A 16,237-nucleotide genomic window follows, 5' to 3' on the forward strand; every position below is an offset into this window, starting at 1 on the left:
CTCGGGCATGGCGTGCATAGGAGCGGGCATGTGCCACGGGGTCAATCCGAGGAGCTCGGTGGCTACCCCTGCAATGGCCATGGCGGACGGCGGTTCTCGGCCACGGCAAAATACCTAACGATAGCAAACGAGAGGGGAAACAGGGGAAAGGCAAGAGGAGATCACGACGGTGTCAATGGCGCCCTAGGGGAAGACAGGGGAGCTCGGGGCGGCGTGGATCGAACGACAATGTTACGGTGGCCGAAGGTTGAGGAAGACGGCAGCGATGTCGATGCGGGGGTGCTGGACTTGATCTCGTTGGCGCAGACGAAGTAGCGGAGGAGTTCGGAGCTCCCCGACAAGCTCCTAGCCTGCAGGGAGAGCAGTGGCTGTGTGGACGGGGTCAGTCATGGTGGCCGTGGCGTCTGACTTCGTCCAGATCGACGGGATCGAGTGAGCGAGGAGGAGAAGTGGATCTGGGAGGGGGCATCGAGAAGTGAGGCCATGAGGGGCGGGGGAGGCAGGACGTCACCCTTATCCATTCCCCTTCGATGCCGGCGAGGTGGTCGGGCGGGAGCTCGACTCTGTAGCGACGCGGTTCGGGAAAATATAAGTTGTGGTGGAAAATATAATACACATAATCCATATTATTATGCACTAGCGCGTGTGCGTGTGAAATAGATGAATTATGATTCCGTACCCAATAAGATGGATATGTGTGTGTTAGAGAGAGGGGGGAGAGTGAGGAAGAGAAAGGGAAAGTGTGTAAGAATTTGATGGTAAAAAATGTCGTCAATGTCACTTGATATGTATGAGAATATTAAATATAATATTAACATAATAACTGATATTGAACTCTTAAAATTAATGTGGTCTTTTTGCAATGCACGTGCGTTCTTCTAGCAAGTTTATTTAAGAGGTCAGTGAATCAGTTATACTAAATCCGAGAAAAAGGACGAGATCCAGGAGAGACAAACAATGCAACGAGCCGAGGGAACGAAGAGGATCAAGCAAGGCTGCCTGACCTGTCTTCAGATGTCAGCGGCCAATCCGTTCTAAACTCGGTTCCCCGGACAGTTCAACCCCCTTCCATCCCCGGCTCGTGCGCGATCCGGCCGCGCTCCGACCTCGCCGCGGGCGATGTCCTCCTCCGTCTCCGTCGCGGCGGAGTGGGACCTCCTCTCCGACCGTTTCTACCGCCGCATCACCATCTACTCCCCCCTCCCCTGGTCCTCCCCGGCCACCACCACCGCCTCCTCCTCCGGCGGCGGCAGCTCCGGGGTCGGCCGCCTCGACCTCTCGACCCACATCGTCGCCGCCGCTCCCTTCGGCGGCCCGATTGCCGCCGTCCGCGACGACTCCAAGATCGTGCAGCTCCACTCCGAGCCCTCGCGCCGTCGCCTCCTCCTCTTCTCCTCATCCGGCCACCCACTCGCCTCCTCCCCTTGGACGCCCCACCTCCCCCGCCTCCACTCGCTCGCCTTCTCCAGCTCCCTCAACCTCCTCGCCCTCCTCTCCGATGGTTCCCTCCTCCGTTTCCGCCTCCCCGATCTGAATCCCATCACTAGCTCCAGCCCCGTGCCCCTGCTGCCCCCTGCCTCAGGCGGCGTCGCCGACGCTGTTTTCTGGGGAGGCGGCGTGGCTATCCTTACCGAGGACAACCGCGTCGTGGTCACCACCGACATCGAGGTCGACGACCCGCACCCGCGGGAGCTCGCCGACCCGGGAGTTGCCGAGGACGAGCAGGTGCTGTGTATGGCCGTGGTGGAGCCACAGTTCGTCATGTCCGGGAGCCCAGAGGTTCTGCTTGCAGTTGGCGATCGGGTAGTGTCTGTTGACGAGGATGGCGTGCAGGTGCTTGGAGAGGCCCTGGAGATTGGACCCGTGCAGAAAATGGCGGTGTCACCAAACGGAAAGCTGCTTGCAGCGTTTGCACATGATGGGCGCTTGCTCGTAATCCCCACGGATTTTTCCAGGATCATATTTGAGTACGAGTGTGATGTAAGTATTGGATGTGCTGCACTGTTTGTCTGTAATCTGTATATCCAATTATGTGCTAACATTGGTGCATTCGATCATTATCTAGGCATGAATTGGCAGGAGTTATCTTTTGCACAATTATTCACTAGTATTTTTGTAATCTTGTAGTCTGCATTACCACCGGATCAAATTGCTTGGTGTGGGTTGGACAGTGTGCTCCTTTACTGGTCTGAAGTGCTTTTGATGGTTGGACCCAATGGAGATCCAGTGCAGTACAATTATGATGAACCTATAATGCTCATTCCAGAGTGTGATGGCGTAAGAATCCTCACAAATTCAAGTATGGAATTTCTACACCGAGTTCCAGATTCTACTACATTAATTTTTGGCATTGGAAGCATGTCTCCAGCAGCATTACTGTATGATGCTAGAGATCACTACGACAAACAAAGTGCCAAGGTAATGTTTAATTCCTTTTCTTATGTAGATAATGTGCGAGTGCGACTATAATGGTATAGCACGTCTGTCTTTTACAGTTTTACTACCGCCATCCACTTGTTACTAGCTTAATGTTTACATGTTGCTACAGTCACTTGAGATGATGTGCACCTTGATTCGCACCGAGATAATTACCCAAGAGATAGAAATAGAAGAGATAATTATTTCCTCTTGCTTGGCTGTACTAAGATACTTGAATCCTTCAATGGGGTAAACTAGACTAGACTTAACATGGTTGGAGTCCAATTACAACTAGGCATCCAAGTAATCCCCAAAGGCCCAACCACTTAACTAAATCTGACCCGAGCTCTCCTAGTTCCCATAAAATACCCCTAGTGTTTTACTCTTCCTGGACTCTCCTCCTTTCCGACTTGTCGGTAGACTGGATTCATGTCACAACATGGACTTTAACAAATGCTACCATGCTAAGGTAAATACCAATAAGTCTAGTCTAGGTATAGCTAGAAATTTTGGCAGAATTCCCCTTTTCTTTTAATAAAGACATAGACAACAAGCAAATAAGAATATATCCATCCATACGGGACAACAAGCAAATAAGAGTAATCCGTCCACACGGGTATAACGTTCAACATGACTCCATATGAACCAACTCTGGAGGTAATTGACATATGACAAGTCTCGACACTATAGAATAAGCATCTAATAACTTACAGTGGGCATAATTAAGCAACTTGATTTGTATTAAGTCTGCATATATGTGATGGTAGTGTGTGTCCAAGCATGTTACCTGTGCAAAACGAACTGACCTATTCACTCTTTTATGCTGGTCCATTTACCCTTAGTTTACATAGGTAACTCCACGTCGTCTCCCACTCTCCCTTACATAAACAGATGCCACCCGTAAACATCTGCTACCAGCACTTTGCATCTCACGCTGCAACGCAACAGTGCCGCTGTTCGCTCTTCTCCTCTGACCTTCTCTTCTGCGTCTTGCTGTTTGCTGGTCCCTAGATGTTGTTGCTTCTCGACTGCTGGGGCTGTTGTCTGTTGGCACTGGATACTGCTATCTGTGCAGCCTTTGCCGGGGCAGGTCAGGGGTCCCTGCAGGGTCCCCGGGCAAGGAAAAATGGCACAGACGCCAGTGACCGGGCGGGTGATGGGTTAGCTTTTGCTTCACCAGGAAATGGGAGAAAGAGCAATTCCAGCTGGGGATGTCCCTCATGCGGTCTCCAGGGGTGCCATCCAGCGGATGCGTTCATGCGTCTTCATGATATTCCAGAGACGGCAAGCGAGCACGGTGGTCTCGAGCTGCACTGCAAGACTTGAAGCATGGTAACAAGGAATTAAAATTTTAACCCAGGTTAGCAGAGATTGTACATGAGAAGAAGCATTGGAGACACAGGAGGCGAGATGACATGGGATGGGATCCCTTGCTGCTGTTGTGCATGCAGATTTGTGTGGTCCCACTTGCCATGTCTGACAGGTGGAAGATTGTAAAGGGCGAACGGACGACCTCCAACTCGAATCATTTTAAGTATATACAGGAAAGAAAAGATATGCACAATACTACTGAATTAGAACCATTAACTCCAAAATTACCAACAATGGGCAGCCATACAAAGATGGGGATCATGATACACTTGTGCTAAACCTGACGACAACTGAGAGATTTACCTTCAGTACCAGAAGTCAAAAACCTCCCAAACCTGTAGAGCGAACCACAAGTAAGAAATGATACCAAAAGAAACACAAGAACTAATAACACTTCATGACAAATCCCTCGAAATGTAACTTCCTGTCTCAAATAAACCTTGCCTATCCTCTGCTTTTTCGCTGTTATTTTCATATCTTCTAATCCACCTGTCCAAAAACAGCAAACAATACCAATTGGACATTTACCGAGAATTTCCTACACCTTTCGTGTTGTGCCCAAAATTTAATTCTGAGTCCATCAACGATCAAAGCTTGATTAACGGAGAACGGCACCTATTAAAATTGCTGGAACACATGCATGCAAACCTGGATTCTTGGATGAACATGTGTGAGCATGCCCTGGCCAATCTAGAATTCTAGATTCTTGAAAAAACACATGCATGTATGGCTCCTGCCGCTGCATGAACTGTATGTATTTGCTGTAATTCCCGTACATGTTCTGTTATGTCATTGTGCTGCTGCCGCTGACCCTTATACGCACAAATTAGGTTGGCTGGGTTGTGTTCCAATGCTGAGTTCTGGAATATATGTCCACAAGTTGTGAAATGTTACCTATGTAACTAACATGGTGATAAGTTGTGGACTCTTTTGGGAGGAATTAGCATTGGTCTTGGAAAGAGATAGTGCCAGCATTCGAATACTCTTGGTTGCGGAGTGATGTCGTGTCGATAATGTTGCCAGGTTTGTGTCGGCATTGTTTTCCTGATTGGTCCAAGCTGAATTTGGTTAATGAAGTAGTGGGTCCTCATGCTATCCTGATTGCATAGCAGTATTAGATAAGTCCAGACCATGTCATCTTGTTATTGAAACAAGGAAGTCCAGAAGAGTATCAGGGACTCTTGCGACGGAAGGGGACACGCTCCGTCAGCAAGGAGAGTGACTATTCACCCTCACATTACCATTTGCTCTCCAACCCCAGCTCCAGACCATCTTTTTCTGGGTTCCGCCTCCCCCGCAGCCCCGCAAGTTAAACCATAGTAGGTGCATGTTCCATGTGGGGTTTACTCAGTGCACCCCTCAAATTTTGAGTTCTGCCACAAAAATGGGAACTGAAGGATATGCATTTTTTGGTCGTGGTGCCTACCTCAATACTACCTCATTCCAATGCAGATGTTGTTTTAATTAGTTGGTTTGGTTGGAATACTTGTCATTTGTTTTTTCTTTGAGGGAACACTTTCCATCAGATACTCCTAGTAATTTCTTATTGAGTTATTGGTGATGGTGCTGCTACAGTGATGCATGTTCAATTAACAGGGGAAAATCAAACCAAAACTAAGACTTCAATTCCGTCCTTGTTCGATGTGTTGGGAGCTGTAGCTACAAGTAATTTTAATATAGGGAGTCCTAAAGAACATAAGCAATTTATATTTGACCATCCTACCTGTCATTGTTCCTGTGCAATCTTACACATACATGGTAAGGTATCATATATTGGTCCCTGTTTATTTCACACTTTATTGGCATTTACTGAGAGTCAACAGAATCGTCATTTTTATTGGAGTGCACTTTATGGCATTCAACATGTGCTACTTGTGAATTATATCTGTGCTGTTTGATATCTAAATATTGTAAAAATATTGTCAACCATTTTGGAAATTGTTCTTATGTCATCTCATAAATAGGCCCCCTTTCCCTTGAAAACCAAAGATGGGACATTAACAAAGATCTATACTCGCAGGCTTATGATAACTATCAGCTAATATCATCTTCCTTGCCCGAGGCGATTGAAGCATGTATTGATGCTGCTGGATATGAATTCGATGTTTCACGCCAACATACATTACTGAGAGCTGCTACTTATGGTCTAGCTTTCTGCAGGTTATTTTTTGTCTGTCTTTGGGATGCTGTTTTTACATATTTGTTTTTCCTTATTGCAAGCAGTGACAGTCACATAAAGGACAGGCCCAGTGCTAGAAGCTCCCACACCAGGTAGGGTCTGGGGAAGGATTATACTAGCCCTGCACAGTGCAATGCAGAGAGGCCACGTCAAACCCAGGACCTCTTGGCACAAGTGGGGAGTAATTTACCACTGTGCCAGCCCTGTCCTTACTGTTGTGGAACCAGTACATATTAGTTATCACTTACTAATGCCAAGCTGAATCCATATGAACACTATATAGCCTCCATAGGTAAAACTTAATGTAAAATTAACATATACCCTCTCCATTTCATATTATAGGCCTAAAAGACGTTTCACTCTTGTCATGGAGATTAAGATGCATCAAGAGTAGTAAAGACTCCACTCACCCTCACATAAGAGCTTTGCATTAAGATTAATGTACTTCTAATATAATTCTTCCCCAGACCCCACCTGGTGTGGGAGCTTCTAGCACTGGGTCTGTCCTTTAATATGAGCATGCTAGCTGTGTGTGCAGTTCAATTGATTTCTTGGTGAAAAACCATTGTCGACCACTGCATGCATCTGCGAACTTTAATTCTATTGAGCTTTTCTTGGAGCCTTTACATCATGCGTGATGAGTGAAGAGAAGGCAATGGAGTGCAGAAAAGAGAAATAAGAGTTAATATCACATTGGTGGTTGTTGTGCGCCCTGTAAAACAAAATATCATGCTCAAATTCATACACCTAGTAAAATGAAAAGGCGAGCCTTTAATAAAGTATACCAGTATCTTGTGTTTATGTGAATAAAGTGTATGCACCTTGTAAAATGCAGTAATGCACCTCTAATATAAGCTCTTAATCCCTTATTGTATTTTTTGGAAGATATTCCCCTGTGAGCTCAGATGTATAATTCCCTAGTTTTCATTCAGTGCCTCCATAGTATTTATGACATCATCAACTCCAGTAAATTCTTCTTTACACTGCTGTGGCACTGCTGCATACAGATGAACCATCCAACTATATGTGCATGAATGTTGGATTGCTTAGGGAGCTAATTTGACTAGCATTGTTAACACTTCCGATTCTAATTTATAAACCATGGAAAATGCCCTGGGTAGGAGAGCTTAATAGAGGCGGTGATGCTCAATGATTTTTCTTATCTACTTCCCATCGTTCTAGGCAAAGAATGCATATGTTCGCTGATTTGACGGCAGTTTCTTTTCCACTATAGTAAAACCTTCTCAGCCTGGTGGAGCTTAAGGTCTTCTATTGTTAAAAAGTTAGGCTAAGTATTTTGCTTATCGCATCACGTCCTTACATATCTGAACTTCCTGGATTTATCGACCACGTTTGATAATCCTTGCAACCAAGAGGTCGTGATAGTGTATGACATATGTTTTAACTTGGATGGTAGTATATGATGCGCTGCTGCTACTGTCACACCTCATGCATCTTGCAAGATTGGGATGTTATAGCTCGCTAGTTCTGTCATACAAAAATTAGACCATCTTATTAAATTACCACCAATGATCATTACTTTATTTGTAACACTTTTTTAGCCACTAGTATTTATTTTAGAGAATAATTTATTGCTGATATTTGAACTTGGTATTGATACCCAGTTGGCTTTGGCAGTCGATTTCCACACGGACGCTTTCAAGAAATGTGCAAAATTTTACGCGTTCTAAATGCTGTTCGTGACCCTGAGATTGGAATGCCGCTTACCGTGAAGCAGTACAAAGTTTGTATCGCTTTCAGATTCCGTATTGAACATTTCCTTTATCTTTGTTAGCTTATATATTCTATGGGTCTGTTTGCCTTTTGTGTTCCTTAGCTGCTTACTGCAACTGTGCTCATTGGACGTCTGATTAATGCTAATCAGCATCTTTTGGCACTTCGCATCTCTGAGTACCTTAACCTGAATCCGGTAAGCGCCTTTTTCTTCTCCTTCGCCTTTTTCTGTTGTGATTTTTGCTCTGATATAGATAAGTACTGTGTTGACTTACATAATATTGTTCTTAATAACTCACCAAATGCACAGTGAAAATCCCTTTTTTTTAACACAAGGTGAAAATCCCTTGGTAAGTAATACCAGTTCCATTTGCACTTGCATCTTTTATAGGAGGTTGTGATTATGCATTGGGCATGTGAGAAGATAACAGCCTCAGCTGCAATTCCAGATGTAGTTCTTCTTGAAGGTTTGCTTGACAAGGTTTGTGTTTCTTGTAGTCAGACTTGATAATTGATGATGTTAACTGTCAATACTTATGCAATCGCAATTGCAGCTCAGGTTATGCAAAAGCATATCGTATGCTGCAGTGGCAGCTCATGCAGATAACAGTGGCCGGCGAAAGTTGGCTGCCATGCTCGTTGACCATGAGTCCCAGTCCTCGAAGCAGGCAAGTTTTCTTTTGGCTTAAAGATATGTTCTTTTTTCTGGCTTGCGAGTAAGGTGGACACATATAACTTACTAAGGTACTAGCAATTAGGCCTTTCAGCACTTTTTTGGCTTTGGATATTTAGGTAACAGCTTTGATGGTTCATGTAACATGTTTTTTGTTATCTTCATATGTTTGCGCCATCCTTCTTCTCTTCCTAAATATGAGAATATACTTCCAAATTGGAGTATGCCATATAGGTGGGACAGGAGTAAGGATCTTTCGAATTATGACACATCATACTTTTCAATGTATATGCAAGACAGTATTAGAAATAGGAGAAATTTGTAATTAACTATGTACGAACTAGCAACAAGAGAAAGAAAGAAATGAATAAACAACAGTATATGCCATCCTCTCATTTTTTAAATTTTAATTGTGTAGATTCCTTTGTTGCTAAGCATCGATGAACAAGACAAAGCATTACAGAAGTCAATTGAGAGCGGTGATACTGATCTTGTGTACCTTGTGCTTTTCCATATCTGGCAGAAGATATCTGTAGAAAAGGTAAATTAAATCTCCCTCACTTCCTAATTACGTCCAGATAAGTCACTGCTGCTGAGAATCAATATGAGCCAACTATGAGCATGCTGTAGTTATGGGTGTGCCACCTTTGATCTTCTAACTTGTTTCTGGGAACTGGGATGAAAATGGCTTCCATTCATCAAGTTCTTGTTGATGTTCGTTGACATTATTTTATTTTACAGAGTGCTCCTTTGGATTTTTTTGGTGTAATCAACGCAAGGCCTTTGGCTAGAGATTTGTTCATAGCATATGCAAGGTGATGCACTTGTCATGTTTCTGGTTCTTCTTTCAAATGTGTAGCTGTGTTGAACATTGTTCCATGTCTATTATGCACAGACACTCTAAGCATGAAGCTTTGAAGGACTTCTTTCTATCAACAGGGAGACTCCAAGTAGGTTGCATATGTGATAACCTGTTACTGTCCATTATTCTAATGTGTCATAAATACTGTTTTCCGTACTATTCAGTGAATAACTTTTTAAATAAGCACAGTGAGATATTTTTGCTTCCTGTGAACTAAGCAATCAGCTCATATATTAGTTGTTGGGAACTTGGAATACATGGCAAATTTAACATGCTAGTATCTCCTAGCATGACTTATTATTTTGCATTGCAAATCTGCTTCCCTAAACCATTGAGAGCAATCTGCAGGATGCTGGCTTCCTTTTGTTGAAGGAGTCGAGAGAATTAGAGAGGAATCCAATGGCAAGCAAGGGGTCTCCTCTCCATGGTCCACAAGTGAGGCTCGTTGAGCAGGCCCACAGGCTTTTTGCTGAGACCAAAGAACATCTTTTTGAATCCAAATCTGCTGAAGAGCATGCCAAATTGCTAAGGTATGAGATTATTTATCAGACTACCCTGCGGTTTGAGGACACTATCGCCTCATTGTTTGGACAAAGTTACAGAATTTGGTTGTTAGCATCATGCAATATCCCCAAATGAATTATTTCCTGATTCTTTATCTTATTCAGAGTGCAGCATCAACTAGAAGTTTCCACGAAGCAAGCAATATTTGTTGGTTCTAGTGTCAGTGATACAATAAAAACTTGTATTGTAATGGGAAATGAGCGAGCTGCAGTCAAAGTGAAATCAGAGTTCAAGGTATTGTGAATGTCTTGAAAGGTAGTGCTGATGAATATTGTAATTTTCGACTTTCTAATGCCCATTGTGCTGCTTAGGTTCCTGATAAAAGGTGGTACTGGTTGAAGTCGTGTGCTTTAGCAACAGTTGGTAATTGGGATGCTTTGGAAACATTCTCGAGAGAGAAGAGACCACCAGGAGGTAGGTTTACCTATCTGACTTGGATTTTCATAAGTAAAGTTGTACCAAAGAAATATCAAGTTCATGTTTCTTCCATGCAAATTATAATTTCCATCTAACAATATTATATGTTCTTAATATGTTATTATCCTCTCTTTTTTTACTTGCAGGCTATAAACCATTTGTGGAAGCATGCATTGATGCCGGTCAAAAAACTGAAGCTCTCAAATATATTCCAAAATTAACAGATCCTGGTGAAAGATCTGAGGTATGATTATGTATAGCCAAAATTTACGGGTCATCTAACAAATGAGGGAGCATATAGTAAGCTTTTTGCATAGCAGAAGCTGTTGTTGCCCTTTTCAATTACTTTTATTTTTGGTTCATCCAGCTAGCCAGATCAATGTTTTAGGTACTGGTAAGCATTAGGGAAGATACAGCTTGTTGAGGACTCTGGGGTGAATGCAATGAAACGCAAATCTTATGCGTTTTCTTGAAAAATTTGATGGAATAGATCAATTGGAACATGGGTAAAACAAATAGAAAGTTTAATACTGTATCAACCCTGGTTTACATGATTGGCCGGTAGAAGATCTCCTTGGTAGTTTGTTTTAGAGCAATGGCATGGCCATTTTAATTTGAGCATTACATCAGCATAAAATATCTGAGACGACAGTCTACTGAACCTTGAACAGTTCAGGTTTAAATATTCAAGGAAATAGAGGGAAACAATAAATTTACTGTGCATTGTCACTTCTATATATATCTTTTTTGCCTATGCAAATGCACATCTAATGATCTTGGTCATGGTTCTTCTACAGGCATATGCGCGTCTCAATATGACTGAGGAAGCTAAAAAGGCAGCATCAGAGGCTAACAATGGCGAAGAGCTATTTGGTCGCCTAAAGAGTACTCTGGCGCAGAATACTCTTATCGACACACTACGGGATCGACTATCGTTCCAAGGAACGTACTGAGATATGTGCAAGCACAGGTCGCGATGCCTTCTGTTTGTGTTCACTTTTTCGTTGTGTATGAATCTCCACTGTGAATACCCCATCTGTAGAAACTGAGGATTTCCAGTGCGATGGAAAATGTGTAGAGGGAACACTGGACAAATAGGAGGTTTTGAAATGTAAATGTGCAATATCTAACATGTTGGTTTCATCGATCCTGCGAACCATGAAGTTTTACTTGATGCTGTATTCTAAGTTTATATAACTAAAATTCGTGAATGGAACTATCCAAGCTGATTTCAGATAGCTCAGTGAGAGGAAGCGATTCGTGTCAGGCGACTGATCTAGGGGAAAGAATCGATCTCCTCGCCGGAGAGAAAAATGCTTTGTGTCCCTCAACATGTTTATTGCCACCTTCCCACAAACATGTTTAGCCCCTCCACTTCCTGTGGTTTCTCCTACCCCCGAAACCTACTCCCAACCACCATGATACCTCGTTCAGATAGAAGTCTTGATCGCAGTCAACGGGCCCTAATCTACCTCCGATGGAACTCCGGCTAGCCGGATTTGTGGCCAGCGAGTTTGAATAAACAGGCAACGCCTCCATTGTTGTACGTTGAGAGGTTGGTGGAAATCGATAATTTTTATGTTGAAAGGTCCAGGGAAACATGAATTCATGAAGTGGAAGCAGAAACAGGAAGTTTCTCGGGGAAACTGAAATGAGATGTTACTTAAACGATATTTTCATAGTTGCACGTGCAGATGTTTTTCATTTATTCTTTTTCTATATTGTTCACTCTAGCCCAACTATTACACTTTTGAAAATAAAAAAAAATGAGTTGAGCATAGAAGTAGCTATGCTCAAATTATTTTTTTTTAGGGATATGCTCAGATTTCAATAGAAGGTGAACCCGGGCTGCTTAGCCCACCAACTTGTGGTAGCAAAGGACTCCAGGTATTTCTCAACTCATATACACTCTTGGCCCAACTAATCCTATATATGGGGCTGTTTTGTTTCTGCGCCGCCCCGCCCTTCCAAACTTTTGGTGTCATGGGCGCGCCAAATAATTGGTGGCCGATTTGGTCACCCTCATTCCGCCCGTGATTTGGCGTAAAAGATAGAGAGGAATGGCTGAACCAAATAAGCAGCGACACCTCGGTCAACGCCAATATATTGGCAGGCAGGCGATGGCTCCTATCCAAACAGCCTCTATAAGCCAAACAAACATAACACTTTCAGGCAAATTTGACAATTTTGACCTGTGGATGAAAAGATTTCACAAAATGAACCGCTTTGATTTTTTTTTACTCAGGTGACTGTTTTGAGTGGCGCCCGACACGAAGGCGCCACACCCTACGGTGCAGCGCCCAGCTCGCAGGCGTTGCACGTCTGTCCAGCGTGGCACCCCGGGCCCCACTCCTGGTTGTGCAACGCCTAACTGAAAGGAGCTGCACAATGTAGTGCAGCGTCTAGCTGAAAGGAGCTGCACGGTGTAGTGCAGCGCCTAGCTGAAAGGAGCTGCACTATCTTATATTAAAACTGTTGTAACTTTTAATCCGTGTATCCGATGAAAACGTGCCTTACATGAATGTTGTGCATTTTTCTGTGCTCTACGCAATGATGGCATTTTCATCTATGTTAGGATCAATTTGCTTGATGAAAACTCTGTGGCAAAAGTGCATCATAATATAACTGACAGAATCTGTTAAAATTTGCAAACTTGGTTTGATGATATCCATTGACCTATAGCTCTTATGCATTTTCATCCTACATGAGTTTTGCACTACGTAATGTGTACTTTCACACCATGCCTGTCCTTGCCATGTTGGTCATCTTTAACATATTCATTTCGTGCATCTAAGTGACTAACATGATATAAATGAACTTCTACCCCAGAAAGTTGCATTTTATAAGATCCATAGTAATTAATCCTGGCATCATATGAATATGATCTAATTATGGAAGTTGGAAAATCGATCTTATGTCTACTTTATGTCTGATACAAGCATGGCACCATCAATTGTTAATGCTATCGAAGCTAAGCCGGTTAAGGAGAGAAGCCATGAAAAGATTACGGAAAATAATGTCATGCATGCGGTCAGATTGCATCGAGGAAACAATGATCATGTACGTCAGTTGTGTGGACCGAGAATAAATTCTGTAATTAGCAGACCAAAGATCAATGGAGTGTTGCATGCATTAGATTCAAGACGAAGAGACGTGCATGGTCCTGTACGCATAGTACGACCAGATTTGGACTATAAGAAAAACATGGCGTGGGGAGGATCATCATGGGGCAGTTTTGGTTTATTCCTGAGTTATGACATACAGAAAACGTCCGAGTTTCGAGCGACCATATCTTGTATATCATATGTGATTTTTCTATTGTGAAAATTTACTAGCGACGGAGGATTGATCATCACATCAACACCTACGTGCTGATCCAAGGGGATCATTATTTTTATTCGTGTATTTCCGTACGTGGGTGAAAATTATTCTTGGAGGTTGCGGGGAGGAACAAGGAGACGGACTGTTGATCAAGCATCGCCGTGAAAGATCGGGCCATCTACACGCACAAATTAGCGTCTCGCTAGTCCGTGCCTCATCAATGTCCATGTCATTTTCGTACCCACTAAAAATATTTGCATCACTATGTTGTTGAGACACTAAAGTACCTAAGGCAATATTCTACTAGATTAACACGTTAATTTCACCAAGTCATTGGATGTCAATAGAACTTTGCATTTTGTAAAGATATATACTTATATACTCTTAAAATTAACACTTATAATGTTTGTTGTCAGTAGCAAGAGCACATGTTCTTTGATTTGAACTCAGCTTTTAGGCTACTCAAAAAAGTTGTAGTTGCTTGTATTGCGTACTGTTATATATAGAGAGTATAAGGTCGGTACAGAGTGAGTGGGTTTGAACTTGATAGCCTAGGACACCCTAGTGCTAACCAGGATGACAAAACAGAGTTGGTAGAAAAACTAGTTGTCGGTGCTACTAGCTGGAAGTCACAAGGCTTATCTTACTAGAATAATGAAAACCAAAGTTTAGTTAGCAGGAAAACTAAAACGATCGGCACAAAATTCTAAATGGAAAACATATCAAGTTCATGCCAAGGGGTTTGGTAAAACTCAAGATATGAACATGTTTTGTGGAAACACGCGGGATATACTGAAAGTACACATTATGTAGTGCAAAATTCATGTAGGATGCAAAGGCATAAGAGCTATAGGTCAATGGATATCATCATGCTAAGTTTGTAAGTTTTAACAGATTCTGACAGTTCTATTATGATGCACTTTTGCCACAGAGTTTTCATCAAGCAAATTGATCCTAACATAGATAAAAATGCCACCATTGCGTAGAACATAGAAAAATGCACAACATTGATATAAGGCACGTATTCATCGGATACACAGATTAAAAGTTATAACGGTTTTAATATAAAATAGTGCAGCTCCTTTCAGCTAGGCGCTGCACTACACTGTGCAGCTCCTTTCAGCTAGGCGCTGCACAACCAGAAGTAGGGCCCGGGGTGCCACGCTGGACAGACTTGCAACGCCTGCGAGCTAGGCGCTGCACCGTAGGGTGTGGCGCCTTCGTGTCGGGCGCCACTCAAAAAGGTCAGCTAGGTGAATTTTTTTGCAACACAGTTCATTTTGTGAAATGTTTTCATTCACAGGTTAAAATTGTCAAATTTGCCACACTTTCACATAGTACTAAATTCCTCGAAAGCCCCTATACACCTCTTGTCCCAAGCGAAGGCGGTTAGGGTTTCCTGCCTCCCGCCAGCAACGCCTCCGATCTGTCTCGTCTCCTGTGGCCTTAGGGCCATGGGGACGCGGTGGATCCCGGCCTTTGTCGGCGGGAGGGCTCCGTTTTTGGACGTTTTAGGTTTTGTTAGGTTTTGTGTCACGCAGAGGAAGGCGAGGCGGTGGCGGTTCTCTAAAGATGGAATAACTATTGAATTTTTTGATATTTACCTATATATCAATGATATATGGTACTAGCATTTATTTGTAGTCTTATTAACTATTGAATTTGTTGATTTTTTTTATTTATGGTTCAATAGGTTTTTCAGTTTAGCTTTGTATGTGTGTCTGCATATTTTACTATGTATTTGGTTCCAAAAATAACCGCCTAGAATTTTTGTATTTAATTATGTTTACGCTAAAAAATACTCACTCCCCTCACAAATATAAGATGTTCAAATTTTTTAATGAATCAGATGTATGTAGAAAATTTTTAGTGTGTTTGTTCACTTATTTTAGTTTATATGTAGTTTATACTGAAATATCCAAAACATCTTATATCTATAAACTATAAGGGACTAGAAGTGTTAAGTGTAGGAACATGTAGTTCCACCCCAAATCACACACAGGGTTAGAGCGAAGCCACAGAGAATACGGAATCTCTTTGCATGTGATACCTTGGCTACCGATTTTCGTATGGCTGCAGCTCATGAAGCAAAAATATCAAATTGTAGATATCATACGTGGAGAGGATGCAGAGCATCTCAGCTCAAGCTCATATGTGCTTGGGTGAACGGTAAAATCCGTAAAATAAGAAAGGAAAATAAAATAAATCTCCATTTTTAGCAAACATTGAAAAATGTGGCAAAAAAAATCGATGCTCCAAAAATGCTACTTCCCCGGTTCCAAATTATAAGATGTTTTGGTAGGCTAAAATAGCCTAACAAAATTTCTTATAATTTGGGACAGAGGTAGTATTTTCAAAAGCATTTTAGACTGCTGAATTTTTTTTTTGGCCACGACTTTTATAATGTCATTTCAGAAACTTTGCAAGCACTCAAAACTTGTGTCAATGTTTGCCACAGAAAAATCAGATTAGTTTTCCTTCTAATTATTTGTTTACTTTTTTTGATTTCACTGTTTATGCCGTGCTCATATGAGCTTGAGCTTTTTTTTAAAAGAATCATATGAGCTTGAGCTGAGGTGGTGACTTTCCACGTGGAGAGCATTACCCTTTCTGCCCCGGTATTGTCGCGAATTTGTGACGAATGTGCATCTTAAATCACTAAAGTTTCTTATCTGACGCTGCATTATCACAAGTGACA

The 16,237-nt window shown here is 42.5% G+C and overlaps 1 protein-coding gene across 1 annotated transcript; it reads left to right on the plus strand.

The window, feature by feature from the left end:
- The first annotated feature begins 937 nt into the window (after window positions 1-937).
- On the plus strand, window positions 938-11,363 carry VCL1 (vacuoleless1 (VCL1)). The gene is made up of 15 exons (XM_048708030.2): window positions 938-1,980; window positions 2,128-2,418; window positions 5,810-5,949; window positions 7,607-7,712; window positions 7,806-7,898; window positions 8,094-8,183; window positions 8,257-8,370; window positions 8,794-8,916; window positions 9,117-9,190; window positions 9,271-9,325; window positions 9,586-9,767; window positions 9,906-10,035; window positions 10,113-10,215; window positions 10,365-10,462; window positions 11,016-11,363. Exons 1-15 carry the CDS (start codon window positions 1,120-1,122, stop codon window positions 11,169-11,171), a joined length of 2,616 nt encoding a protein of 871 aa, XP_048563987.2. The 5' UTR covers window positions 938-1,119; the 3' UTR covers window positions 11,172-11,363.
- Window positions 11,364-16,237: the final 4,874 nt, after the last annotated feature.

Source organism: Triticum urartu, chromosome 3A, assembly GCF_056163025.1.
Source record: "Triticum urartu cultivar PI428250 chromosome 3A, HENAU_Tu73, whole genome shotgun sequence".
Taxonomy (NCBI): domain Eukaryota; kingdom Viridiplantae; phylum Streptophyta; class Magnoliopsida; order Poales; family Poaceae; genus Triticum; species Triticum urartu.

Excerpts from the sequence above, each read along its gene's own strand:
- VCL1 (XM_048708030.2), top strand. The coding sequence starts at position 1,120 with ATGTCCTCCTCCGTCTCCGTCGCGGCGGAGTGGGACCTCCTCTCCGAC. Across the intron at positions 8,917-9,116 it reads AGAAGATATCTGTAGAAAAG|AGTGCTCCTTTGGATTTTTT; the intron begins GTAAATTAAATC and ends TTTATTTTACAG. Across the intron at positions 9,191-9,270 it reads TTGTTCATAGCATATGCAAG|ACACTCTAAGCATGAAGCTT; the intron begins GTGATGCACTTG and ends TATTATGCACAG.